General features: G+C 42.8%; 1 protein-coding gene across 9 annotated transcripts in view; it reads left to right on the top strand.

Moving 5' to 3' along the window:
• frmd4a (FERM domain containing 4A) overlaps positions 1 to 27167 on the top strand; it is a 97730-nt gene that overhangs the window by 30200 nt on the left and 40363 nt on the right. For 3 of the 9 annotated variants that reach the window (XM_086298455.1, XM_086298453.1, XM_086298456.1), the window contains exon 1: positions 15885 to 20892. The exons of 2 other annotated variants lie outside the window; for them this stretch is intronic. In XM_086298455.1, coding sequence (XP_086154581.1) covers positions 20725 to 20892 — 168 coding nt within the window. In that variant the 5' untranslated portion in view covers positions 15885 to 20724. Of the gene's footprint in view, positions 1 to 5087; positions 5682 to 12415; positions 12867 to 15883; positions 20893 to 27167 lie in introns of those variants that run through there. 4 more of the 9 variants (XM_086298458.1, XM_086298457.1, XM_086298459.1 and 1 more) reach the window with 3 other exon arrangements.

Below are 27167 nucleotides of genomic sequence, written 5' to 3'. Positions count from 1 at the left end.
GCAATTACGTGGGATTTGCCCCCCATGTTCCCTCCCAGCAGACTTTCTCTCGTCTCCCTCCAGTCCTTAATGTTTCATGTGGTCAGCTTATACCATTTTATTCCTTCCTTTCCCTTTCATAGTTTGCATAGCACCTCTGTTCCCATGGCAATAGTTGGCTCTGAATGTAAATATGTGGTAAATATCATGGGACGTGACCCTGGCTTGGACAGACCCAGGAGTGATCAAGCACTGTCTGTCACAGCACATCTTTTCTTTGACTGGGGTGCAGATGAGGAGGTGTAGCAAGGACAAAGACAGAGGAGGGTGGGAGGTGACTGGTTTGTCTGGCTATGGCCCCAGGTGGCATCAGGCTGCCTCTCTCTATAAACCCAGTGTCTTTCTGGATTCTTCTTTCATCCCATCCATTCGTTCTGCACAGCAGAGAAACACAAATAAGGTGAAGTGTTTGCTAAAAGATAAGGCGAGTAATAGCTGACTATCAGTTCTGATACAGCGAATAAAACCATAAACACAAGCTGCCATGTTGTTCGACATTTTCCCTTCGCAATGATGAGAAGGATGGCCTCGAGTAATGTCAGGAGGTGGAGATGATCTCCTCAAATTACGTCTTTCTTTTGCTGTACCCCGGGGGGGCTCTCCTTCCCTTCCTCCTCTGCACGTTAAAAAAGACAAAGCCTGAGTCATTTGGCAATGCATTTGCCATTGGTTTGCGTGGTAGAAGCTGAGCCGGAGCACCTGTCAGAGGTGTGGGGCCCATCTGTACAGTAACAAGCAGCTTAGTCCCATGCCTGCAGCAAGAGGTGGAGCTGGCACCGTCTGGCTTGGGTTACTGCCCTCCTGGGAGAAAGCATGCATGTGTGTTGAGGGTTATAGCATGACTAGTTCATGTTAGCTCATTAGAAGCATGAGGAAATGCAAGTATGAGTGTGGGGGGAGGGGGGGGGGGTTTACAGGTGCATCCTCTTTGTACTTTGTATTTGTTTATGCACATGCTTCGTTAATTTGTGGCCCGCGTGCCTGAGGGATCATAATGATTTAATGTCTATAAAGGAGGAGAGTTGTGTAGTTACGACGGGCTGAGAGGTTTACGAGAGTTATAAGCACAGCTGCATCCTGCATGTAGACAAATATGGCCGAGCCAAAGGTCTAAAGAATGAGAACTGTGTGGCATGGGTGTGAGCAATACAGGAACACTTACATTAGTTTATGGGGTTTCAGCAGTAATCTCTGTTGCCAAAGCAATTCAAAACATTAAAATAACTTCGAGTTGAAAAATGCCTGGCATTCAACACTGATGTTTACTTAAACTGCAGATTTGCTTATTAATGTCTAAACTGAATGTCTCCAAATTTAGAAATAGCAATTAAGATGTCACAGAAACATATTAAAAGCTTAAAACCATGTTTGCCTCTTTTTCCCCCCTCAGTAACCCAATGTTTTCCGTTGGGAGTACAATCGTGTATAACCCATTTCCCACCATGATCTGGTCTGTAAAGATTAAATATGTAGCCGCATCATCAAACATTTAACGCTCACACTGCTACAAATCAGATTCCCAACTGTGTGTGTGCTGAGTTTGGGGGGAGAGCGCCTCACGTGCATGTCTTGATCCTAAGTTGATGTGAGTGTGCTGCTTGCATGCTAGAGTAATTCATAAAAAGTTGGGCAGAGTTGCAGGCAGACGAGCGTGCATATTTTTAAACTGAGTGTTAATTGTTAAATCAAGGAAACAGTGTTTTCTTATGGTGTGGTTGAATACGTCTATCCCTGTTTGTTTCCCTGCATAGCGGAGGCTGTGAATCTCCTCGGCACTGGGTAAAGTGGGCTAAGTTTACTGGGGCAGAAAATCCTGGAGCATGACTCAATCCAGTGCCTTCATACAACCAGGCCCTAAAATATGCCTCTGTCGCATTCTGTCTGCTCAGTGCATCCAAGACACACACATACTCTGTGGCGAGTGGCTTGTGTATAGAACAAGCAAGACAGCGGCTCCAACCAAGGGAGAAAAGGTGTAAGGTGTGTATTATTCTTGTGAATGGCTTCTGATCCCCTCGCATATCAGAAGTTCTTTTCATTTTCTCCTCTGATCTTTCAAAGGATATTTTCTGCGGTCTGAGTGTGAATGGGTCCCTTTAAAATCCAAGGTGACTTTCACTGCAGAATGACATAAGATAGTAGCGTGCACCTGCCTCACTCTTCACAGGTATTTCTAGAAATGCTGCAAACACACACACACACACACACAAATGCACACAGTCTCACAGACAGACACAGAGCCATTCCCTGCATTGTGGAATGACAGATTTGGGTTGCGGAATGACACAGCAAAATTCTCATTACTAACAGCGATGAAGTGAATGATTTAGCAGAATCCTTTGCATCTGCGCTGCCTGTCGTTTATAACCCAGAGAAAAAGAGACAAACTGTCAGCAAAGATAAAAAGACAAAAACATTTGCATCATGTAAAAATTTCTGCTAGAGCTTTAATCAGAGAGAAAACGCATCACGCAATGACATTTAACTGGCCAGTCAAACCATATGCGGTCACCACAACAGGCATGCGAGCTTGTAAAGTGCAGTGCTTGGACTTAAATGCCTTCCCGTCCAATGTTAAAGCTGGCAGTAAACTCTTTCGACAGTTAGGTGGAGACAGGTGCTTAAGAGGCTTTATCAACATGTCTGGAATAGGTGGCCCTACTATTTTTGAATGCTTGTATGTATACAAACCTCAACTGACTTGGAAGGCTGCCAGGAGTTTGATTAGCACATATCCCTATTTTGCACACCAGGTGGACATCATGATCAATCAGGCTCACACAGGCGCACGCTCTGTACTCTCGCCTAAAATTAGATTTAAAGAGAAAAACTGTCCTCGGAGCTTTGAGTGTGAAGAAGAATCAGAGAGTCTTGTTAAAGGCCCATTTTGTGATGCACAATCTGAACTGCTGCCACTCTGGTGCTCTTTCTGATTATGGGATTAGTGGGACGGTCAGCTTTCAGGAGGAAACTTATGGTTGCAAAAAATAATAAACATCTCACTGTTCCAGCTTGATTCATATTAAAGTACAGCATACACTGCAGCTTTTTAGCTAAAGGGGGTGACAAAGCATATAACGGTTAAATATAGTTCAATATGCTTGTTGAAGTAGCTAGTATTTAATTCTACTTTTATATATATGTATATGAATACATATGGTAGTCTTTGTGTATCTGTGCATATGATAATCGACGCAAAGCAGTCTTACATTAAACCTTTGTCAGTCGCATGCCAATATGTTCGAGTATGCACATTTATTAGTGCCTGTGAGTTTGCAGTTGTGCATGAGGGAACATAATTGGTTTATCCAAAGAGGTGAGGAGATATTCAGCTCTCTGTGAGTCACCTGTCGTAAAAACATTGCACAGAGGATTCATTCCACTGTCTTCATTTATGTTCCCTTAGACACACAGTCTAGATTATACCGAGAAATCTGGGTTTTAACCCTGCTCGTGCCAAGAAGGAGTCACACCGGGACATGCTGTCCTGCGTTGTCTCTCAGTTGGGGGTTAAGCTCTTCTCTAATTATAAATGCTAGGCTAGGCTACCTGCCGCTATCTCTACACTCCTCTTGGCATTCGGACTCCATGAGCTGCCTGCCTCGCAAGTCTTAATGGTCATATACTATCAATCTTCACCACGCTAGCAGATATTTATAATTCATGCAGCATGCAGATGAAAATTAGAGTGATATTTCTAAGTTATTATGGGTGTTACATATTCACAGCAGTCAGCATTAGGAGCTTCAGGAAGGCGGGATGGCCTCCTGAGGGCAACAAAGGACTGATGGATGTGCACTCTTTAACACCCAGTTGTGTGTATTATGGGGTCTGAATGTGTCCTTATATGTGTGTTTATGCTAAACCTCTCTGTCTGGTTTCCTTTTCATTCTTTCCCAGCCCTATTTGTTACTGTTCCCCACCCCTTCCCCTAGACTTCATTTGCAGGGACGTAACAACATCAAATCACAGTGCAAAACTGTGAGTTGCACCCCAGTCCTCTGGACTGCAGAGTTGAATGTGAGGACTGATGAGTTCATGAGTTCATGATGACCTCACACCCAAGAGAGTTTAGAGAGCATAGGCCATTGGCATTCTGGGAGTGCATGGATTAGGAAAATAGGGCAGGACGAGGAGGACTGGCTCGAAAAATTTTTTTAGAGGGATGTCTGTGACACCCAGTGAGAGATGAAGTAATTGGAGCAGTTAGAAAACGGTTAATTGTGGAGTCAAAAGATGGAGACGATGATGGATGTGACCATCAGCTTAAACAATGCAGGGACATTAATTAATTATTATGTCTGAAACTGGTTGCTTAATTAGTCCTTTGGCTTATTTCCGGACTTTTGTGTTGTTACTATGATCTTCTGCAGCTTCCTGTTGTAGCCTGAATTCTGATAGTAAATGCAGAAAGTCTTCCTCTGTGCACTCACATCCTGTTTGTTGGTCCAGCCCAGCTAAACTCATTTCAGTCTGATCCGGCCTTTCTGTTTTTTCTCTTTCTTGTTAATGAACACAGAATAGTGGTGGTGGGGGGTACATTCCACCGGCTCCCGCCAGAAAAACAGAAGCAACCACTCTCCAAGGAGTGTCCCACCAACATCCTCTGTCTCCCCGCTTCCCCTCGCTTCTGCTCTCCTTCCCCTCTTACTGAATTACTGCCCCCTCGGCTATGCACCCTTATTCTCCCCCTCCCGCCTCCAGTCTCCCCCACATACCCTGCCTTCTACAACCCCCCCCACCCCCGCCCCACCCCTGCTGCAACTGTTACATAAGCTTCCAGTCATAGATCCAGGCCATATCGCTCTTGTTTTCCCCCTTGTGTGTCTATGAGAGCCTCAGCATCCAAGGCCAACCCTTAATGAGGCTACCACAAAGGCCCATTGATGAGAGGCCCAGTGTGAGAGAGGATGACCCCAGCCAAGAGCACCCAGAACTGTGCATCAGCTGCCCCAGGCTCTCCCTCCGCACAAAGACGCCCACTGTGGACAGAGACCTGAAAAGGCGCCGAGAACAAGAAGGGGAGAGAGAAATGTGAAAAGAGGGTAGAGATAACTCAAACAACTTGGAAAATGTTAGAGCGATATTAAAAAAGTCAGACATATGACTTTGTCACAAAATAGTTGCCTCTCTGAGTGTCAGTTCTCCCATCAAGCCGTACGCCTCCTCTATGCATCCTAGCAAGAACAGTGAGACCACCCTCTGCCCTCCCTCTGCCAGGGAGTTGTCAGTGTCTTCATTTCTCTCATGGATCATAACTTAGATGTGAAGAGGAGATTTGGGAGCCAAACTTGCTGGAGATAGTCTTGTTTGTTACAGCTGGCCATTTGGGAATCTTGCAGTGGATGGAGAATAAAAGTGAATTGTTGAAAAGTTAAGTTGGACTGTTACTGGCACAACTCCTTGGAAGAATTGGATATTATATAGCTGATATGGCTTTATTACTTTCTTTAAGTTATTTATGAGGATTAATCCCATGAGCGAACTGAATAAAAGAGAGAAAGAGAATTTTTCTTAAGTACTTAGTAGAAAAATTACTTCTTTTTTTGTTGCCGTGGTTGTTGATCAGTTGAACGATGACTCTTTCTGCACGACTCGAGGACTTAGAGGTGACCTTGGAACACATGCTTATGGACGTTTTCGTAAGTTTCTCCACAGTTTCTCTTGCTCAACATTGTTTTAACATCTCTTTAAAAAATGCTTTAATATACCCATCTTCTCTGTGTTTTATATGGGTGACCTCTCCAGCGCATAATTTCAGCTGGAGATGGGGGCTGACATATGTTCATGCAACATTCCAGATGCTCTGTTCTTAATTGGTGCTGAAAACACATGCTTATTAACCATCAAATTCTCTGCTTAGGGAGAATTATGGAATAAATTGGCTGACCAGGAATATAACCTGAACTGCTTGGCCTAATATGTGAGTCAACATAAGGTTAGCCCAGGGACTTAAAACTTTGGAAATTTTAACTCAACGTATGAGGAGCTTTTGTCCAACCAACTCGAAAGTATTAAATGTAGGCAGTGGGCTTACTTTCTGTGGTCTGCATCCTTCATATTTATCTCTCGATAGCTATAAATCTTTTGATTAGCAATGAACGAAATCTCCAAGTAAAGGAATTGGGAATCGAGAATGAGGAAATGGGGGATGAAAGAGGAATGAGAAGTAGATGGAAAGTCTGATGGATGTGATAGGCGTGTTTCTGTCGCTTGTGACGCTTGGATAGAGGTAGATTACTCAGATCCCTGTGGTTGCTAAAGCATTTTGGGCTGCTAGAACTGCATCCCACACAGACATTTAGATACAAAAACACATGCAGCTTACATGGTCTACCTCAGCACACACACACAGACAGACACACTTTGTAAATGTGACATCAGAATCCCTGGTTGCTTTGATCTGCCGGCTGCTGTAATGAGTTTGGTCGTTAAGCTGCTGTTTCCCTTTAATATTGTTTACAGGCACAGGCATCTGTTCAAGGAACTGTAATCTGTCTTCCCTGAGATATATATTCAGTGAGCACTATCAGCATTCAATCCGCTGCCACAGGGCTTCAGTGTCACTGAAATATGCTGGGATTTTTTTTTTTGCATGCGCGGATCCATCAAACTACTTTGGAGATTTGGTCATTTTCTTTCTGTATATCCAAAGGATGATTTATGACCATGGCAATAAAGATTACTGTTTATGGCCAGAGCAACATTTGGATTATTCATGCACCGCATGTGGGACGGAAAAATTGGAGTAAGGAAAATGCTTCCTTCCTCTACATTTCCTCTCAACATCCTAATTAGAATGCTTTTTTATTTATTTCTCTAATTGCTGGAAGAGGGTGGAAAACAGAGGGTTATCTGGCCACTTTGCATACTTAAATGAGAAATATTCAAATCGTGTGCACACATTCCAGACTGCTGGCTAGACGTATGCGCATATGGCAATGCATGCATACACAAACACTCACAACATGCAGACGTGAGCTACGCAGAAGCCTATTTCAGTGAACCATCAAGTAAGGGAAGGGGGAATTAAGGACTTATATTGGAAGACTTACCAGCAGTAGATGGTGTTATGGATCAGGCCTGTGATATTGTATATAGTCGTCCTTGTTGTAAAGTGTGTATTCAATAAGTCTGACTGTGTGTATGTGTGAATTAGGACAGTTAAGCTCAGAGACCAGGATCGTTATAGGAAAATTAAGGATCATTAGAATAATGACAGCAGTTCTCCATCCTCTGCTAGAAAAAGACCTCCAGAGCCCTATCTATGCTGCTCACTGGCTTAGAGCAGCAGTGAAGTGCGCAGCTATATTCAAGGGCTCACTGCTATTTTCATTAGCACAGCTGCACATATGAATGATTTAGGGAAGCTGAGAGGATCCGAGGCAATGAACTTCCTTCACAGCCTCTTTTACTACTAGAAAAGGAGGTCACTATTTTGTTGCCACATTCGCTCGCAGGAAGCTGGATATTTCGGGTCAGCAAAGTTGTTGTTGTTTTTTTAATTCAACACTGTTAAAATAAGCTCACACATGTGTGCTCCTTTGAAATTTAATGAACCAGTAATGTGATCTGTATCTGCTGATTGGATTTTTTTCTTGTTGCTATGAAATACTGGTTTCTGGCATCATATCATCTCACGCCAGAGCTGTTGTGCATTGTGCTGCTGAGCTATGAGGAGAGGAGAAGACACAGAGACAGGGAGGCATGGCAACTCCTCTTGCAGAGGATGCCTCGCAATCTAGCACAAAGGCTGACTGTCACATCAGCAACTGAGGCAGTGTGATTAAAAATGCATTCAATCCCTGTGTAGTTTAATTGAATCTCCTCCTTGTGCACCCCACAAACACCTCCCAATCATCTCTTCCAACATCACATCTATGATACAGCCTGCAGGCGGTACTAATCCTTCCATCTCCTACTCTTCCTTAGTCCTACATCTCTTCTCGTCTCCCCCATCCCCCGGTTTCTTCCAAAGGAGAAAGACCTCAGCTGGATGGGTTTGCTTCCATCACAGCTGTAATGCACTGCTCTGCTTTTTTTTTTTTTGTTTTCGTCTCCATCGTCTCCTCTGCTTCCAGCAGCCATAAAGTACTGGTTTATATCTTTGGGAGAGCTATTTGGTCACAAAGGGCCTGTGGTCTCTGAGAGCATTCACTCCGCCAGGAGCACAAACACTGTGACGTACCGATACCAAGCGCTTCCTTGTCACAATGAGAGTTTTGCTACGGAATTATACAACATGCGTGTCTACAGTACATGCATACAAAAAGCCTCTTTATTAGCAAACTATTCTCTTTTGACTGCACTGCTGCAGATGTGTTGATTCAAACATTGGCTATTGACTGAGTGTATTATGTGAGAGTATTCTGTTATGTAATGGGTGTGTTCTCTGACCAGTTCTCTGACCAGTGACAAAATTGTTCAGCTAGTGCGAGCTGACCTCTTTCCCCTTTCTGTTTGCACCTCGTCACTCACTCTCCCGTTTGCTCCCAAGCAATCAATTGTCCTTTAATCTGAAATATTTTGATCTCGATATTGATTGAGATGTGACTTAAGTATCTTTCTTATTAACAAAAAAAAAAATCCTGCAAGAAGAACAAAACCAGCATGTGTCAGTCGATCTCTCATTGTTATTTGAGTCCGTCTTTCTCTACACTGTCTGCATCCTGCAGCCCCAAGCCCATTTGTTACTACTGGAGATATAAATATTTAAAAGCTGGACAAAAAGAAGAAGAAGTAAATAATGCCTTGTGCGGGGCTATTTGCAGTTGCAGAATCAGGGGATTGACTCAAAATAAACTACAGTCCCTATTCATGTTAATGGAACAAAAGAAAAAAAAACTATGTCCCCCAGTGCAGCAATGGCTCATTGTTGTGTTTTGATAGCTTTTGGGCAACAACAGCTGAGAGAAATAAGCAATATCAGAGTTTGGTTATACTAATATTTGATAGCAGAATCAATTTGTTTTTATTTATGGGGGTCTTGTACGATTTACTGAGTGGAAAATATTTACAAGAACGGAGAAACTTCTTTTTTTGAAAGATATTATTCAAATTTCTTTTGAAAAAGAAGTTTGAAAAGTATAGTAATATAGTCAGTTTCTGCAATCAGATGTATCTCATTTACTTGCCGCATTAGTCTTTGGCAGCAGGATCATTCAAACAGAATTAAATAAATAAATTTAATAAAAACAACAACAAAATTATCATAAACTCGATCCCATTTTATGTGCAGACGGATCAAACCGATGAGCCATTATCATTCATCCTTCAATTTCCATCATGGTTCAGATTCGGATGTCAGCTGGCCCAGCACACGCTCAGGGCTTCCAGCACACTCGGGTGAATAATTCAGAAGCTTTGAATGCTTTTCTCTGAGGCATATTGCACATCTAGCACCACATTCAAATGTGTTTTTGCCCTGCTAATAGACTGCTGATTGGCCCATTGGAATGATATATTGTAATTCTGTTAAGACATAGATGGCTGGATAATAGCAGTGTATTTGTGGACTGCACTTGGACAAAGATTTTATTAAAGGCCACATTTATCTTCTGTGTTCCTAAGGCTAGAAAGACAGCGTGACTGCAGTGCTTTGGTGCCAACGCTTTGAACAATAATATTACGGAACAACACCTAAGCAGGTTTGCAGTTTGCACGCACACTCTCGCGCACACACACACACACATACAGACAGGTTGAGCAGATGTGTGCTGAGCGACACAGTTTGACCAGGACAACCTGTCCTAGCGTTGCACCAAATCTCTCTGAAACACAAATATGCCCCAGTTTTTACTGTGACTCATATAAAACAATCTCACAGGCGATCCATTACCTTTCTTAGCATGTAATGGTGTTTCCCGGGTTCTCTTACACAGACACTGCTGAGAAGATGGTAATTGAAGTGGATGCTTCCCTGTGGAGAAGTCATTATGATTGGTTCTGGCCTGATGAAGGGTGGGGAGGCCCCACATTCTGCTCATCTCACTCTCAGGAGATGCAAGGCTGGCATACATGTAGAAGCGCAGATGAAAGCACACAGTGAGCAGCGAATCGAGTTACGCTATCAGGGTGGTACTGTTTAGCTATACAATCGTTTATCTGTTTTGCCTGCGATGATGCTGTAACTCAACCCTTTGTAATTTGTGGTGTCTTGAAACGTAAACAGTCAATCCCCCTCCATTCCGCTTGGGACGGGGAGTCGGTCCAACTAGAGGGCATTTCCATAAACACATACTCCCACACACATACACACGCACACAGACGCACAAACATACAGAGTTGAGGAGCAGGACCATAGGGATGAGTCAGACAGCCGTGGGCAGAGACTGGCTGGGTTATCAGGGTAAATTAATGCATCACAATGCCGGGAGTCTAGCATTGGAGAACCATCGCTTCTTATTGTTGCAACTACGAACAAAGACTAAGCAGACACGCACAAAAAAAGAACAGCAGAAATAAAACCCAGACAATCCAGCTGCTTTGTTTCCCTCATTAGCGTCTCTCAGGTGTAGATTTTCTTTTCTTTCTCTTCCTCTCTCTGCAGTTTTTTTTTTCTTTTTTTGCAAATGTATTAATAGCTGATGGTTCACTTTGAGGACAGCGGGTGCTTGTGAAGCAAAGCTTGTCAGAATCTCCTAGCTTTTTCCTACAAATTTATGTTTTTGCTCTTTATCATGTACACAGGTTTATATTTCATGTATTTTGTTACCGAGCGCAAATCCCGTTTGCTTTACTTTTTTATGTGCTTTATGTGCTTGTTGACTGAAATGGGTCATTGTGCAAGCAGCCCGAGGCATCAAGAATAGTAGCATGTTGTTTTTACTTGCCTTTATTTTTTTCTCCCTCCTGTCAAGAAGAGGGCTTATCACCTTTGTGGATTTGAGGAGTTTATTGCACATTTCAAGCAAAAAATAAATAAATAAAGAAGCAAATAAAAAAAGAAGAGAACAAAGGATCGCAAACCAAACTTTAAGTGCTCTATTAGAAGGGTGCATTTTCATCTCACTGTCAAGGGGATGTACAGTACATCAGCAGCAGAGCTTGAACTATGTCATCACGATGTGAATTAATGTCAAGGAAGCACACCACACAGAGTACCAGTCATATTGCAGAGAGGGAGAGAGAAATGAACCAAGTCATTTTGGTTCCTTATCTGTTAGACCTGGATGTCTGCACACCAAGTTTAAAAATAGCCCTCTGATATTTCTCATGTAGGCCACAGTCACTCACACACCGATGGAGGCCAGGGTGATGAATAAATAATGCTTTCTGGGGATTACCACTGCAGATGATTTCCTCCTGTATGCTTGGCTCTTGGCTTTAACACAATGTGTGGGGTATTTTTGTGTGTGTGTTTGTGTGTGTGTGACATATATAGTCTCGTGTAACGAAAGCTGTCAGAGATCCTCAATTAAAGAAATGATATGGGAGAAGGAAGAAGTTGGTTAGTTTGCTCATTTTAATCACTTTACTCTAAATTTTTGCTCTGTGATCCAGCATCAGTTCACCTCTTGACTGGGATGACCAAGCTAAATCTTACAGGTTTATATTTCCAGTGTTACTGGTTAGCAATGGTTACCTTGCCTTCTCGAGATGTGCGCAGCTGTGCATGTGTGCATGGATATGTGCATACCTAACAGCTTTGCATATGTGAGCGCGTGTCGATTCACTTTATTTAATCAGCTGACAGCTTAGTATTGATGTGCCGGAGTAAAAAAAGAGCACAGGAGTGAGTGATGATGTAGATATGACAAGGTGCAGCAGTAACTCTTGATTCCAATAGCTTTAATGGACATGTAAAGACCACAATGGTGGATACAGAGGACTGACTCAGCTGAATGAAGCCGCAGCTAGTCGCAGATCTCTACGGCTGCGGTTTTACCATGATAAAAGGTCTCCGCAAAGGCCAGATCGATACTCCAAACTGTCCACTGCTGTCACAGCTTTGTGGAAAAAACTCTGGCCAATTGCCACAGTTGCCCCCATATAGGCAAAGAACCGAGTGATAATATGATCAATATCTGCATGCATGAGCAACATGCATGCTGGTCTGTGAGGATGCATGCTAGTGAGTGTGTATGTATTCTTCCTTTGTGTTCTATTCCAGACAGTGCAGGGAGAGAAAGCTGGGATGTGGGATTTCGAAGATAATCTCCCTACCAGATGGCAAAACATCCCATATTCCTTTTGAGGTTCCCCACGTGATTCCCTGTAAGGGCTGTGTGGGTGGTGGGGGTATATATGCTCACACACAATAATTATTGAGTCATGTGACACAAGTGCGTATGCTAATAAGAGCTGTAACGTCACATTAATCCAGTGACCTGGTTAAGCCCCTGACTGAAGGAAGTGAGTATGTGAGGAAGGGAGGGGAAGCTGCCAAAGCTGGAGAGGGGCGAAGAGAGGAGAGACAAAGCACACTCCCTCTCCCTCCCATACACTCTTACACACTCATTCACCTCATGAGCGGCAGAGCGGAGTGTAACTGTGTGGAGCAGAATGGGAAGCCTTTTAACACAGAGGGAAACAGAAGCAGAGAGAGGCACATAGGACCCGTGTGGGACTTCTACAGCTACGCTCACATCACACTCTTCCTTCCCTCTAACACCGCCACGCGCAAGCTCGCGTGAACTACGGCTGTCAGGCTGGACGGGACAGCGAGGACACCCACTTCACACTCTCACACACATGCTCTCACACCCACAGACACGCGCACTCTGGAGCGTACTATGGTGGTTCAGGGAGCGGTGACGCCCGGGAGAACCCGCCGGCTGATGCTTAAGCTGCCGGTGGGGACTCTTCGAAGGAACAGTGCAGAGAGGGTAAGAGACAAGCTTCCCTCAGTTAACCTCTTTCACTTTTATCCCTCCTTCTTTGACTTTATGTCTGTTTGACAGTATTTTTTTAAGCATCTTTGTGTGTGTAAGTGGGATTTAAAAAAGGTTCTTGACTAATCCAAAGGACTATATTAGATTTGAGTTGGTGAAAGGCAAGTCAAGAGCAAAGCTTTTAATCTCTACAGTGGACAATAGTTCTCTGTGTTTCTCGTCCTGCCAGTCTGAGTCTGTCAATCTTTGTAGTTCTCAGCCTGTCTCTGTCACCGCTAATGCATTCGGCCGTCCTCGGCTTCAAGGTTACAGGGAAGTCTCATAGTGGGAGTGCAGCTCGTTTGCCTGTCACTGTCAGTGCAATTAAACTCGAGAGATGGGCTTTTATCAAGCAAAGCTTCAACTTCAGCCCAGTTTAAAGCGCTGAATCCTGTGCTGTCCCAGATCGTTTTGTTTTTTTCTTTAAACAGTACAGTTCAGCTCATCTGCAAGGCACCAGAAGCTTGTGTTTACGTGTTTGTGTGTGCGGTGGGTGGAGATTGGTGGCTGGAGATAATAGTTCCCAGCTACATGGAATGTGTTGTGCAAAGTTAACCCTTGTGTCAGTTGTAAAGACACGCTGTAACTTGCCATGTAATTCATGTCTTTTGGTGCTCAGCAAAGTTGTTTACTCCTAATTGTCATGTTTCTTTAAGAAATTTAAAAAAAAAGGTTTGCAGCTGTGCTTTCATTCTGTGATGGGTGTCAGCGTTCTTTCATGCAGTGAATGCACTGGTATTAAGTGAATCACACTTAAGTACAGTGTGTGTTCAGGTGACGTGCGAACCGAAGATATAGAGCTTCCAGATTTGCATTCCAACAATCACAATCTGCTTGCATGATGATACTGAAAGGAATTTCATCTTTCTTTTCAGATCTCAGTCTACTCACTCGCTATGAGGTGACTTTGGTCTCATAAATGTGCCTCTTTGAGTGGCTGGGACTCCTAAATGCCACGAGGCCTTTGGAGAATCGCCACTTTCTTTGTGGTTCTTGCTTTCACTGAGCAGAGGATATACACCAGCACACGCAAGAAAACACATGCTGTGCACATGCTATCATAAATTAGATGGAAAAGCTTTCGTTTTTATGAGCCTAAATATACACACCACCGCTGCATCATCACAGTACATAAAATGCAACCTGGTTTCTTTGTTGATGATAAGCTATACAGTTGAAGTGAAAGAGATCAGAGGCAGGAGCATGTCAGACACTATATTATAGCTATGATGCATTCAAGTTATCATCTTAAGACTCAGTTTGTGTTATTATGTGTTATTAATGCTGGTATTTAAGCTCCTGGGTGGATCGCTTCTGTCTGAATCTATCTGGCATTCGTAACAGTCCTTGATTGAAGGAAATTGAATATTCACTGCCCTTTTCAGAAATGTAATTGCTGCTTGATGATTGGCTGGAGCCACTAACAGACACCCTCGCTCAAATCACCTTAATTAACGGAGAAAAGCAGATTTTCACACACATTCTCTCTTGATTGAATTCCATTTATCTTCCTCCCATTTTTTTTCCTTAACACCAGCTGTGAGCAGACAGACTGAAGAGGGATTACTTGTTGTGGTTTACATAAACTCGGTCACATTTTTGTACTGCTGCACCGGAAAAAATCACTGGCTTGATGTGGGAGGCCGTGACTGCGTCACTTTTTATGAAAAATAGTAATGAGTCAAACAAAACAGGTAACACAGCGTTTAATATGTCAACAAAAATTATTTTAAATCACCAGACTGTCTGAGTAATTTATCTGTTAAGTGATGACAGGTGAACAAGCCGGTTTCTATGCGCGACGCTCTGTAAATGTTGACTGTCTGTTGGTTAATGACTTTTCCTCTCTCCGTGGTCTTACTGAGCCACTGAAATGATTTCACTTCTATTCACAGCTGCAGCTATGTCCTGCTCTGACTTGTCATGTTAGACAACTCATTCTACTCCATCTGTATCTTATACAACTACGTAAGATGGCTAGAGGGCTAAGAGAAAGAAATCTGCTTATAAGTATGTATATATGACCTGACTAAGCAAGTGAAAGGTTCTAGTGGAAATTTTATTACTGACAGCTTAAATATAGCTAAAGCATTTTACATACTTGGAACCTAGTTTTTCCATGTCCTTCAGCGTCTCCCATTTAAAAAGCACACGTTAATGGGTATGGATCCCCACTGGCTATACACTTTGCTCCAAACCATTCGGGAACTTACTTGAAATATATTTTAAAGCTTGATCCAAAAGGTGCGTTTTCACTTGCAAATTGCAGAGTGAAAACACACCTTTTCATCTGTGCCCTGTCACTAATCTAATGCAGATGAATCGTGTCACGTCACGTCTGCATCAGTAGCTTGTGATGGACGAGTGGCTAATTAGCTATCTTTGTTCCCAGTCAGTATCTATGACATATTAAAAAACAAAAAAAACATGCCTTGTTAACTGGACTTGATTGTGTTTCGGGTTTTTTCCATTTGTGTTACACGTTTTCTGCATCTTGTTGTCTGTCACATGCGATTGTTGCTTACAGGTCTTTTACATATGACGTCATCCTTCTTCTGCCTCTGTGCATTAGTGTGAAAATGGGACAGAAGTACTTATGGTATTGACACCATGATGTTGTGGTGAGAAATTGCACAGTTGGTGTTGACAGCTTTAAAAAACAGCTTCTTTGAGGGGATATTTTTCAGTTTAGATTACCTCTGTGAGCTGGCTGAATTAGGATTATCTTCCTGCCTTTGTTATCTTGCTATCATGTAAAGCTGCTCAGCTTTTATCTGTGAAATTAAGAACAAAGCCAAACCCAAACAAACAAAGAGGAGAGAGGGAGGACTGGCGGTTGTGCCTGTGCGAGTGTTTGTGTGCAATTTCTGATTTTAGGAGATTGAATCGGTCTCCGGGGAAACATGTTGTTGTCGGGAACACTGCAGGGGAGTGAGGGCATGAAGGTGGGAGGGGGGGATCGCTGTCAAAGAAGGAGAAGTTCACACAAACACATATACACATGTTCAGAACAAACATTCATGAGCTAAACAGGAATCCAAACAGACAATAACTTGACAGCAGTTACCATTACAGGGCTGAAAGCTAGAAGCAGCCATGCAAGACTTAAGGCAGGAATACTAATCGATCCTTGTTACCTTTAAACATCCTGTCTGGACCAATCACAGAGAAGGTCAGGGCTGGATTCTGGCATTCTTGCTTCTCTTACTTGTTTCCCATCAGACTGATCTAATTGCCGGGACATTAGAGTCAGAATTCATTCAAGGACTTGAATAGTTGACATGGAAACCAAAGGGAAACACAACACCCAAAATATCTGTAATTTGTTTATCATTTCTCTGCGTGTTTGCTAAAAAGTCTGACTTTTGAGCTTTTTGCCCCTACAGCTCTCCTTTCCTTTGCTACAGTATTGATTTCCTGAGATCCCAACATGCCCCCAGGACTGTAGGTGAGAGAGCGGTGGTCAGTCAGTCCAATTAAAGAGACAAAGAGAAGGAGAAAGAGGCGAGAAAAAAAGAAAGAGGTGGGGATAACTAGAGCTAAAGGTTCGTGACGGCCCCTCTTGCACCACACCCTGCTCGGCATGAAAGGGGACCCCCTTTTCTCCCCAAGGCAGCTCAGAATGAAGAATGTTATTGAGCCACTGAAGAAAGGGGGGTTGAACGGGAGACTCCCACCCTCTTCTCCACCCTGTTTCTTTCATTACTCTGGGCTATGATTTTTTTTTTTTCATGTCTTTTATTGCCTGTCCAAAATCAACCCGCAGATAGACACATGGCGCAGCTGCATACAAGTTCAAAGTAAATCTGTACAGATCAAACAAGAGATGATCGCCTATGACTGTGAGTGAAGGCTGAGGACAGTAAGGCTGCTGATGATATGCTTTCTCTATGGAGACAGTCTGCTAGCGGGGTAGCTATGGTGAAAGTGGAGTCTTGTGTCCTTTGCCAAAACATTTCCAGTAGATGGATGGGGTGTGTGTGTGTGTGTGTGTGTGTGTGTGTGTGTGTGTGTGTGTGTGTGTGTGAGTCGGTCTAACTATGTGTTCCCATCATCTGCCACATGCATGCAGAGCTCAGTAAGATTTCTTCATTATATCTGCTTCTCTATTCACAGAAATGACAATCATCTCAAGACAGAGAGAGTGGGGAAAAATTCAATTCAGGTTTATTTTTGTATTTTTTGTTACCTCAGGTCCTTTTTTACACCGAAAGATAAAGACATTTAACTGATATAGGAAGAAACACAATAATGTTCTTTAGGCAAGCACCGAAGAAAGACAAAGATGATCGTGGGCTGATGGGACAAAACTCCATCTCCCACAAAACAGGATGTGGAGACCCCTGAAATGTTCCTTAAATATCCCAGCACAATCTGTGCCCTTTGTTAGACAGAGATAACACGTCTCAATGAGAACCGAGGCATGTCTGTGACTCACTCATATGAAGGGGTTTATTCATAGTTTGCATGTGTGTGTGAGTCTGTGTGTGAATCATTGTACGGCATATTAAGAAATCTAGAGAGTTGAGGGGGGACAGGCATTTTCTTAAAGTGGCAGACTTTTTTTGGCAGTTGTTTGAATTGTGTGTGTGTGTGTGTGTGTGTGTGTGTGTGTGTGTGTGTGTGTGTGTGTGTGTGTGTGTGTGTGTGTGTGTGTGTGTGTGTGTGGGCGTGTGGGAGTAGCAAAGAGAGATGGAGCAGGAAAGGGTTAGAAAGCAGGAGAGAGTGGCAGGCTCTTGGTTTCCCGTGGGTGTGCTGCAGTAACATAGTAATCCTCATTAATATTTATCTGCCAGGCAAAGTGGAGACAATGATTAGCTTGAGAGAGATAGGTAGAAAGAGCGAGAGTGTATATGTGCGTGCATGTGCGTGAACACCCTTTAATGCATGTGTGTACAGTATTTAGAGCATATAACACATGAACTAGGTCAACTTCTATACTTAAGAGAGTATAAAAGTCCCAATACTTCAAAGGCTTATGTCATGTCATCACTGGGTGTTTTTCATTGCACAAATGCTCAGTAAACAATATTTTTATTTAATTTATTCCAAACACCCACAGGACTAGTGAAACTAAAGCTCACAGCATGCACTCTTTCACTCTCACAGACGCAGACATATAGAAGCTCATTGCATTCATCCGTCTCTCGGGCCAGATTACTTTATGTTATTGATTTTTCTGCTTGCACCTCTAATGTGATCACATTAAGCAAGACTGATCAGAATTGAATTCCTGGTTGGGTCTATATGGATGTGTCACTTACGAGCTCTGTTGCAATGACATCGATCTGTGTGTCTTTGTATGTTGGGAAAAAAAAAAAGAAAAATCCAAAGCAATCTAGACCCATGCAAGTCACGTGTCGGGTTCAGTGTTGCATAAAGTGTTTCAACGTGTCAGTGTCAGGTGCACTTTTTGCTCTCCGGCGCACAGCTCGTTTAAGGTATTTGTGTGCCAGAGAGCCTCAGCTGAGAATCTGCTTGTGAATTTATAGTTTTGGTGACCCATTTCCCTCCACTCCTCTCTCTTTCACTCGCTCTTTCTGCCTTGCCTCCACTCTAGTGTAACACGCCTGAGTGGAAAATCAGAGAGCAGAAGGAAGACTGAGAGATATGAGAGACGAGAGATGAAAGAGGCCAAAAGAGATGGAGAAACAGGAGAAAGTAAAGAGGCCAGACATGTATACATGAGGAGCAGACAGATGATTTCCCCGTGTCTTATGTAGATTTTCTCACTAGTTAACTGTCAATTCAATTTGTCCATCACGGTTCTGAATGTAAAAAAAGTCTCTTTTCCACTCCGTCTTCTTACTTCGTGGATAGCCGCCCAGCTGACACTGTTGGCCGTGTCTGTTTACATCACAGTGGCTGTCTGACCTTTCCCAGGATTCAGCAGGACACAGCAAACACATGGAATCATGGGAACAGCGCACACTCATACCCAGCCTCCCTCTTCTCTCCTCGCCGAAACAAATATTTACACCCCCTTGTAAGTTACGGTCACTGTGAGATGAGCGTCTCCAGTCAGTTTGGAAAATTCACACTGCACAAATACCACACATTCCTCATGAGTTTCTCAAGACACCACTGAGAGGACAACGTCAAACCCTGAGATAGAAGTATGGGAAATGATTGCTGTGGAAGCAGAGGTATTCTGGAGCTTATGGTTGGTGTAAATGTAAGCTGATTCTTAGAAGTTTACTTATGTTATGTTCTGAACCCGATGTACACCACAACAGCCTCCCACTCATATGTTTGTGGTTCCTTTAAGTCATACAATAATTTGTATGCACACAAAGTCTCACACACAAGCACACTATCTCAGCAGTACAGAAATGACCCTCGCATCAATAAGCCTCGCAATGAATCAGAGCGGGCTACGAAAGGCCATTTAATCCCCCCCCCCACATACGCACAGTCAGATTGGTGGTTTGGTAGAAAAGGCAAAGAATTACTGTACTGTACAGAGTTATTGAATTTTTATATCGATCAAGTCTCTGAGGACAGACTGTGACGAAAGTAGGAAAAATGAAAGCATTTGGCTGTACAAAACCAGCAGACGTTATTTTTAAATAGCACAACTGCCATAAATAAAATTCTCTGTAACCAGTCGTGATCTGCAGGAGGCAAAAAAAATGTGTGTGTTTGATTTTAGAGTTACTTTAACATTTCTATCAGACGTAACATAGTGAGCATTTCTCATACAAGCTGTAGTGTTTTAGTAGTGCTGTTAAGCCAGAATTTATAACAGACTGGCAAGGATTTACATACAGGCGCTGCTTGCTTGGCAGAGATTATATATGGGGTTTGTATTGCCTCCATGTGGCCATTTTTGCAAATGGATGTATGCAAGCAAGTGTAAGATTCATTGTGGATTTCTGACTCAAATAAACAACTTAGTTTGACGTAATGAATTATATTCAGTCTTTTTTTTTTCACAAGATAATGAGTTGGCGAAGACTAGCAGACGGTTGGAGCAGGCATCATTTTTCTTTTTTCAAAGCTTAGATAGGTCAGACCAGGATACTCCAGCCTGGGAAAACTGGCTTGGGGGAAAAATATGTCCTTTTTTAAAAACATTCTGGCAAAAATCCAAGTGACCAGATGTCAGTGTTACTGTGATTCATTCTACTGTATCGTGCTTGCAGTTATCCTTGTATATCATGTGTGCCAGTCTTCTTTTCCTTCAAAAACATACACTTAGTGTTCAGTCTGAACAGGTGTTTGAAAGGAATGGACTTACCACAGAAACATACCTCTTTCCTTGAAAACCGAGACAGTGAGAGAGAAAGTGAGAGGACTGGTTTCCCTCAGTGTGTGCTGCAGTATTCGAGTGCATATCGCTTTAAAAACAACCTCCAGTCGGGTAGACTAAGAGACCGGCTGCATTTCCTAAGTGGGAATGTTTGTGTTTGTGACGCTGAGAGCAACGGACAGAGGGTGCTTTGCTTCAGTGGGAAGAAAAGGGACAGGAAGAGAGGAGGACCAGGAGAGAAGGAGTCAGCAGGGAACACTAGCTGTGTGGGACTGGGGCAGAAGGACTAGCAGGGTTTGACCTTGAGGAGGCATCACTCCAGTGAATCCCAGAGAAGCAAGTGGCCCTAGAGGGACAAGAGAGGAGACAGACACTGGGGTTAACCTGTCTCTCTCAGGCTTACCTCTACAAATGACTCATGTATTATCTACTGGATCTAAGTGGCATCAAGAGGACAATAAAGGCTAATCATACCATCTCATTGCCACTACCTGTGGATGTCCCTTTGATATAAACTCATATTGCTGTGTATTCGTCTGGTGGCAAAGTAGTTAGTTAGGGATGGAGGCTGTCTTGTTGGGTTTAGATGAGGTGGTCTGTACTCGACAGGGCTTGCTATGGACTCTCACCTCCACAGCCATCCGGCGGATTCGCGTGCATGCCAGGAACCTTCCTGGGCCTCTGCATCTATTGCACACACACAGGTGTGTTTCAAGGCCGCTTTATCAGGTAGGATTCACCTCCAATACACATAAAACGTAAACATTTAAGAAAGAAAGAAAGAAAGAAAGAAAGAAAGAAAGAAAGAAAGAAAGAAAGAAAGAAAGAAAGAAAGAAAGAAAGAAAAATATATATCAGATAGATTTCTATGCACAATCATCTCAGTAAGCATTTTGCACTACATTTTATCCCAAATAATTGTGCACCTGTTAAGACATACTTGCGTTTACATGCTGCCCTCCCGTGTAATAAGGAGCTGTTATTAATGAAGGATTCTGCACTTGTGCGTCAAGGGCTTGAGGCAGAAGAAGAAAGACAAGTAGGGAACAGATGATGTACTCTAGGGCCAGGTATGTCCTGACAAAGGCTGGAGCCAGAGACAGGGCAGGGTTAAACTTGACTGATTTGTTTCATTAAGCTTGAAGGACAGAACTGGGTTGGATGTCATGGCTATGTTCCTGCTAGGTTTATGTACTGAATAGAACTTTTTTTCACTTAGCCGTTCCTGTGTATAGTGTTCTTTTGTTTTTGTTGTGCTCGGCATACACAACAGGAAGTTACGTTGCCAAGGTCAGTATTAAAGAGGTGGTAACTAAGCTGTTAAGCTGGTAAGTGTTTCTATGGGCATCTAAAAGGGGGATGCTTGCACACAAAAACACACACATAGAGGCTATTTTGTAAGCTGTTTGGTCTCTCTGTCTCCTTTGCCTCACATTTCACTCCCTGCTAACTTTGTGTTCTCTAAATGTGTCAATTTGCTTTAATAATGCAAGCCCTTTCTCTAGTCTGCATTATTTTATTTGTGTAAAAGCAGCAGCTTCTTTTGTGCCTTGTGCCTGTCTAGCTGTGATTCAGCAAAAAGCTTGATCAGTATTCACGTCACCATGTCTGAATTGATGCACAGGGCTTTCATGGACCCATTAGTATTCCCCAAGCATCTCACCTGGCCTGTATGCAGCTGGTACCACCAGGACAAACCCAACAGACTCACCAGGCCTGTAGCTAAATGATAAGAAGCACACTGCATAGCAAAAATTCATCAGCGCATACATGCACACGAAGATAAACATACACAGCATGCGCGTTTTCCTGCCTTTTTTCTCCGATTCCCTTTTTATTCTCAAGAGGAGAATAATCTGGATTGTTATTCTAACTTTTGTCTTCAAATGCGGTTTTATGTAGCTTCTCGGTTTAAGCATCCTAAGGGAGGGTAACACAATCAGAGGAAGCTGAAACAAGGCCTCCCTAAGTCTAACCCATCCTTAACAACCCCATCCTGGTCCACACTAAGGCACCTTTCAGGAGGGGCTCTTTTAATGCTCCCTAAACATCCTCTGGAGAAGTCCTTTCAACAATATTTCCCCTGGCCTGGAAAAGTGGTACAGTCCAAGGTGGAGCAGTTAATAGCGGTGGGAGTTTCAATAGCAGAGAAGGAGGGGTCAGTGTGTCAGACTGTGGGATGGGGATATCCCTGGCTCACTGCCGCCCTGCCTGGCTTCCTCTATTACTGTTAATGAGATACCCAGCCTCACACAACTGGCACACACACAATAGGAGAGAGAGGGGAAAAGAAAGAAAGAGAGCCGGAATGATAGACACAGACAAGGCCTTAACTTCTACCAACCTGTTTTCACTTTCTACACTTCTTTTCCATCTTTTTTTTCTTCTCTTGAACTGGAAAACATTTCCAGTCGTGGCTCTAACCTGTCCCAGGACCATGCCGTGCCTTGTTTTACTCTCAAACTTTCTTTTTAAAAATTTGTTCCTACTTAAAATTCGACTGCTTTTCCTTTCAGCTCTTTCTCCCTGCAGTCATTTCAACTGTGACCAGTGAAGGCTTGCATCACCAGCAGTCCAGCATGCTCAATCCATTTGGGAATACTGTGCGTCAAGGTGATGATTTCGCACCAACGTCGCTCTGCGTGTTGTGCGGATCATCGCCCCGTTCGATGGAGCCGTAGCGCTGCATTAACCAGCAGACGGCATTTATGAAATGTTGTTTGCTCACACAGACGTACACTTATTTCTCTTGTGAGCTGTGTGTTCACACTTCCATACATCAGGCTGAGTAATATTGACTCAACAGCCTCCAGTCACACTTTTTCCTCTGGTGATGCGACCCCTTAAACAGGGTTAGTACCAACAGGGCAGCGCTCGGCTGTGCTGCGTTACACAGTGTCTCAGGGTATTTGTTTGTCATTTCTCGTGCTGCTTCCAATTTGCATCAATTTCAGCTGTTCACATCGTGCCTTTTCTTTTTTTCATTTATATCCTACCAACCCCCTTCTTATCATCCCACCCCATCCCGAAGGCAGGATATCCTGCGCAGGGAAGACGCAACAGTAAAGACTATAGCAAACGCAGGTGGTCGGACTTCCCCTGAGCTGCAAGATTTGTTGTTTTGTTTGTTGTTTTGTTTTTTTCTTTTAATCAACCTGTAGTCAGTGTAATACAACTCACAAAAATTACTCCAAGCCATCATTTTATTCATAACAACCTGAAGTGACTTGTTTAGCAAGCGTGTTCGGCATCCCCGTGGAGCTTTTTAGACTTGACAAGATAAACATCCTAGATAGACTCAGTTTGCTTCCTGTTACAGCTCTTGCTAATAACAATGCTGACAGGAAACTGGTTCTCCTACATGACAAATAAACTTTGATCCAAGCTGTTTCCTAGCAACACAATACCACTGAAACATTTTATGCATATTTAAGATTGCACGCATAAGGTATATTCGTTGTAACTCTTATGGTGCATTAGCTCGTAGGCTCTCCTCATATTTTACACTGAAATCCAAGCCAGTTTACTCCCACCAAACTCATCTGGTGCCGTTTCCTGTGAGAAAATGTATTGGATGTATTCCTTTCCCACTGAGTGGTCCCAGTACTTTATGATACGAACCAGAGACGCAGCAACGGCACCCTAAGATATAGGATACACAATCCTTCTTCTGTCTTAGACTTGGTTCATTTGTATCTGTCCAGTTACTGCTTTTGTTTGTGGACTTTTGGCTCTCAGTCAAAGTACAGTGTTGGGAAGAATCCACTGTGATTGCCAGCAGCTCCCCTGAATTAGGTCACAATTGTAATCAGCCTACTTTGTGAAGTCTCTCTTACGCTCATGTTCAATTTATCGTCAATTTATAAAGTGTTCTACTGAAACAGATGTCGGTAAATAACCTTATGACAGGCAGGCAAATGTCCAGAATCCGAAATCTCTGTGTCCTTGCTTATTCCCAACGTTATCCCATTTTCCAGCCAAGTAATTATTGGATAGAGGATGAGGTTAAACTTGTGACTTCCTGCTGAAGAATTCTGATCGCTAGGGCTGTCTGGCAGCAGTCTTTGTTCTCATTGCCAAAGTCAGGATCTGTATGTGAGAAAATCTTTTCCCACAACCGGCAGAAAGGGTTCGTGGATGGGAAGGCCAGAATCGACATTGTACCAAAGTTTTCCAGTACTTTGTTTATTTACTTGTAATTTTCTAATTTGTTGGCAACTAGCTGGAGGTGTGTTTGTGTTTGATATCCCTACATCGACGCACACACATGCACACACAAATACCCCTCTGTAGATTGTGTTGGTGGTTCAAGCCGTTTACAGTGTATCCCTGGGGATTAGGACTTATTTGCATAGATCGTCTGGAAAACATTTCCACTGCTCCATTCCCAGGTTTATCAAATACCCAGTGTGTGAGTGTAAATGGATGTGTGAAAGAGGAAGAGGAAAAAGCGGAGGAGAGCGAAGCTTGTCGTTGTTTGATCATGTTTGAAGCAAGGAAAATTCTTCTGAACTGATTCATCAGGAGTTGAACTCTAAGTTATAATTTCACTCTGTAAATCATAATTCACGATCAAAGACTGAATCGTTGTCCACATTTTGTTGCTTTAAAGTTGTTTGATGAGGCTTCTTATGATCTGCAACCCTGTTACATGTTAAATATTTAAAGCACAACACCCTTCTCCAATTTAATTCTCCATGTGCAATATTATCATTTAGCAGCTATCAACCGTGCCAGACTATAATTTCTCCGGTGATGTAAAAATATATCAGAGTCCTTCACAGGATGGCCTCTCACTTTTAATTAATTACAGGCACATGCATGGGCGCACACTGACATCTTCACACATGCTGTACAGTATTAGAAGGGCTAATCTGATTTCTCTGGTTTAAGGCACGATATTGGATATGAACAGGATGGTAGTCATACTTTTTTTAAAGGAAAACCATCCATCGTTGGTGCGTGAAAAAGACTGTCTGATTTTAAATAACTTTGCCAGGCATCAGTTACCATGTTGGAGACTATTTGGATGTTGAACATGTTTGCAGTATCTAGTCAGTGTTTTATTGGGCCAAGGCTGAGAGGCCTGCTCGATAAAGCTGGCGGGTATCCCTTTAAATCCTCTCAGTGTGTCTGAATCGTGGCCAGAACGGACATGATATAAGGTTTTTGGAGGTGGTCCTCTTCCAGCGAATGAAGAGATTGGTTTAAATACGACATTAGTGTTGGGGATGTAAGAGCTTATAATGTTTTAAGTTCAAAGGTTAGGGCCACGGTATAGAATGGTAATCCCAGAGGATTACTACGAGAATCTGGTAAATATCTGGGGAAATCCCTCTCAGGGACTCTCAGATCCTCTGTTTGTACGGATATTATACCCTCTAACAGTGAGTCCACATGTGTTTACTGAAAAGAGGTTTAGAGTTTTGCATGCGTATTAAACTGGAGAGATGAGAGAAATATCAACATTTGCCTGAGCCAAAACATTCAGATCTGACAAGTTAGTGTATCGCCCCAAACAGTAACTATCTGCTGGGGTGGTCCACCAAGACCGCTATGCATTTCTGAGGTTTTTGCCTGTTTGCATTTGCAGTTAGCAGGAACACTTACATGAAGTATTGTTGCTACATGGTTGGCATAGCAACAACTAGACCACATTCACAACAAGCCGGAAGGTGCCATGATTGTATCTTTTGTGATAATAATAGACTTGGGAAAAAAAAGACATGTAGCTGAAAGCACCCAAATGTGCTATTTTAAGTTATATAATGTAACATTACAAGTGATTATTTTCTTTTTGCATTGTTAAGTATACAATGATTCACTAACAAGAGGCAGAGGCTCCTGGAGCCTTTGATGAAATTAGAATTCGACTAATGAATCATTTGTGCAGCATGTTACCAGTCTGTGGACAAGGGTAGCTTTCATTAAGCCATGATTGTTGTGGTTTTTTATCATCTTATTATTAATGTTAGTTAATCTTCTTCATTTTCTCTCTAAATAGCTTCACTGTGTCTGAATGTCTCAAGCAGCTGAGTAGGAATTCTAGCAGTTATTATATATGCAGTTGTAAGCACCACACAAATCAACACATGTACAACTACATGTGTACAGTAAGCACTATGTCTATGCTGAAGGAGGAGCTAACGAAAGACCTCAAAAAATGTTTCCAAGAACTTTGATGGTTCCTAGTTCCTCTAATGCCGACAAACAAAAAGTAGAGACTACCTTGAAAATTTGTAAGGCATGAAATGGTTCCTCCAGTCCAAAGTAGCTAATTGTGCCCCTGAATGAGAGTGAATGCATATACATCCACAGCTTAGATTTTAGGAATGGTAAGCTTTGTTGAGGTTCTATACCACAGCCGTTTTTTTTAATCAGGTGCTTTCAAAAGAAAGAAAAGGCTTTCCAAACCTTCAGACTGCCAATTTCCTTGAGGCAAAGTGGACAAATGGATAACCTTCAATATCTTTACTGTGACGGGATTCCCTTTGGACGACAGGAATTGCACCCACATCCATATATATTTATATATTTATACACTACACACACCTGTGCACAGACCACACACAAATGCCTAAGGGCTCTCCCTGCAGATGAGCTGGGTCATTTTTCACTACCCTGCCTCAGAGGAATCAAGTGTGTCATAATGGAGCTTAGTCACAATGAACCAAAGTTATGGATTGATAAATCCCAGCTATAGAGCACAGTTCAAACTGACTACACAGGCTGCAGGACGGGACTTGTGGAGGGGCCGATAACTCTTTTTCATTCCCCTTTTTTTCATTATAATACCTCAAAATAGATCCTGAAGCAAGATGAAGAAATGTCCTAGGCTGCACCCTGTTCAGCCCATAACTTCATAGCTTTCAGCTTCTTCTATATGTTGTGTCGATTTCTCTGCCTGGCTCATCTCTCATGTATTCTCCTTTTTTCTCCAATCTGTCTTCCTTAACCCTTTTCAGCCTTTTCCCTTGCCAATTCCCTGTGAACGCGAGCTGGAA

This window comes from Aulonocara sp. 'chitande type north' Nkhata Bay, linkage group LG7, assembly GCF_057382095.1.
Source record: "Aulonocara sp. 'chitande type north' Nkhata Bay isolate Kocher_YH1m ecotype deep benthic linkage group LG7, A_spYH_male_GT1.1, whole genome shotgun sequence".
NCBI classification, from domain to species: domain Eukaryota; kingdom Metazoa; phylum Chordata; class Actinopteri; order Cichliformes; family Cichlidae; genus Aulonocara; species Aulonocara sp. 'chitande type north' Nkhata Bay.
Note: the sequence above shows the minus strand (reverse complement) of the source record. Positions and strands in the feature narration are given on the sequence as shown.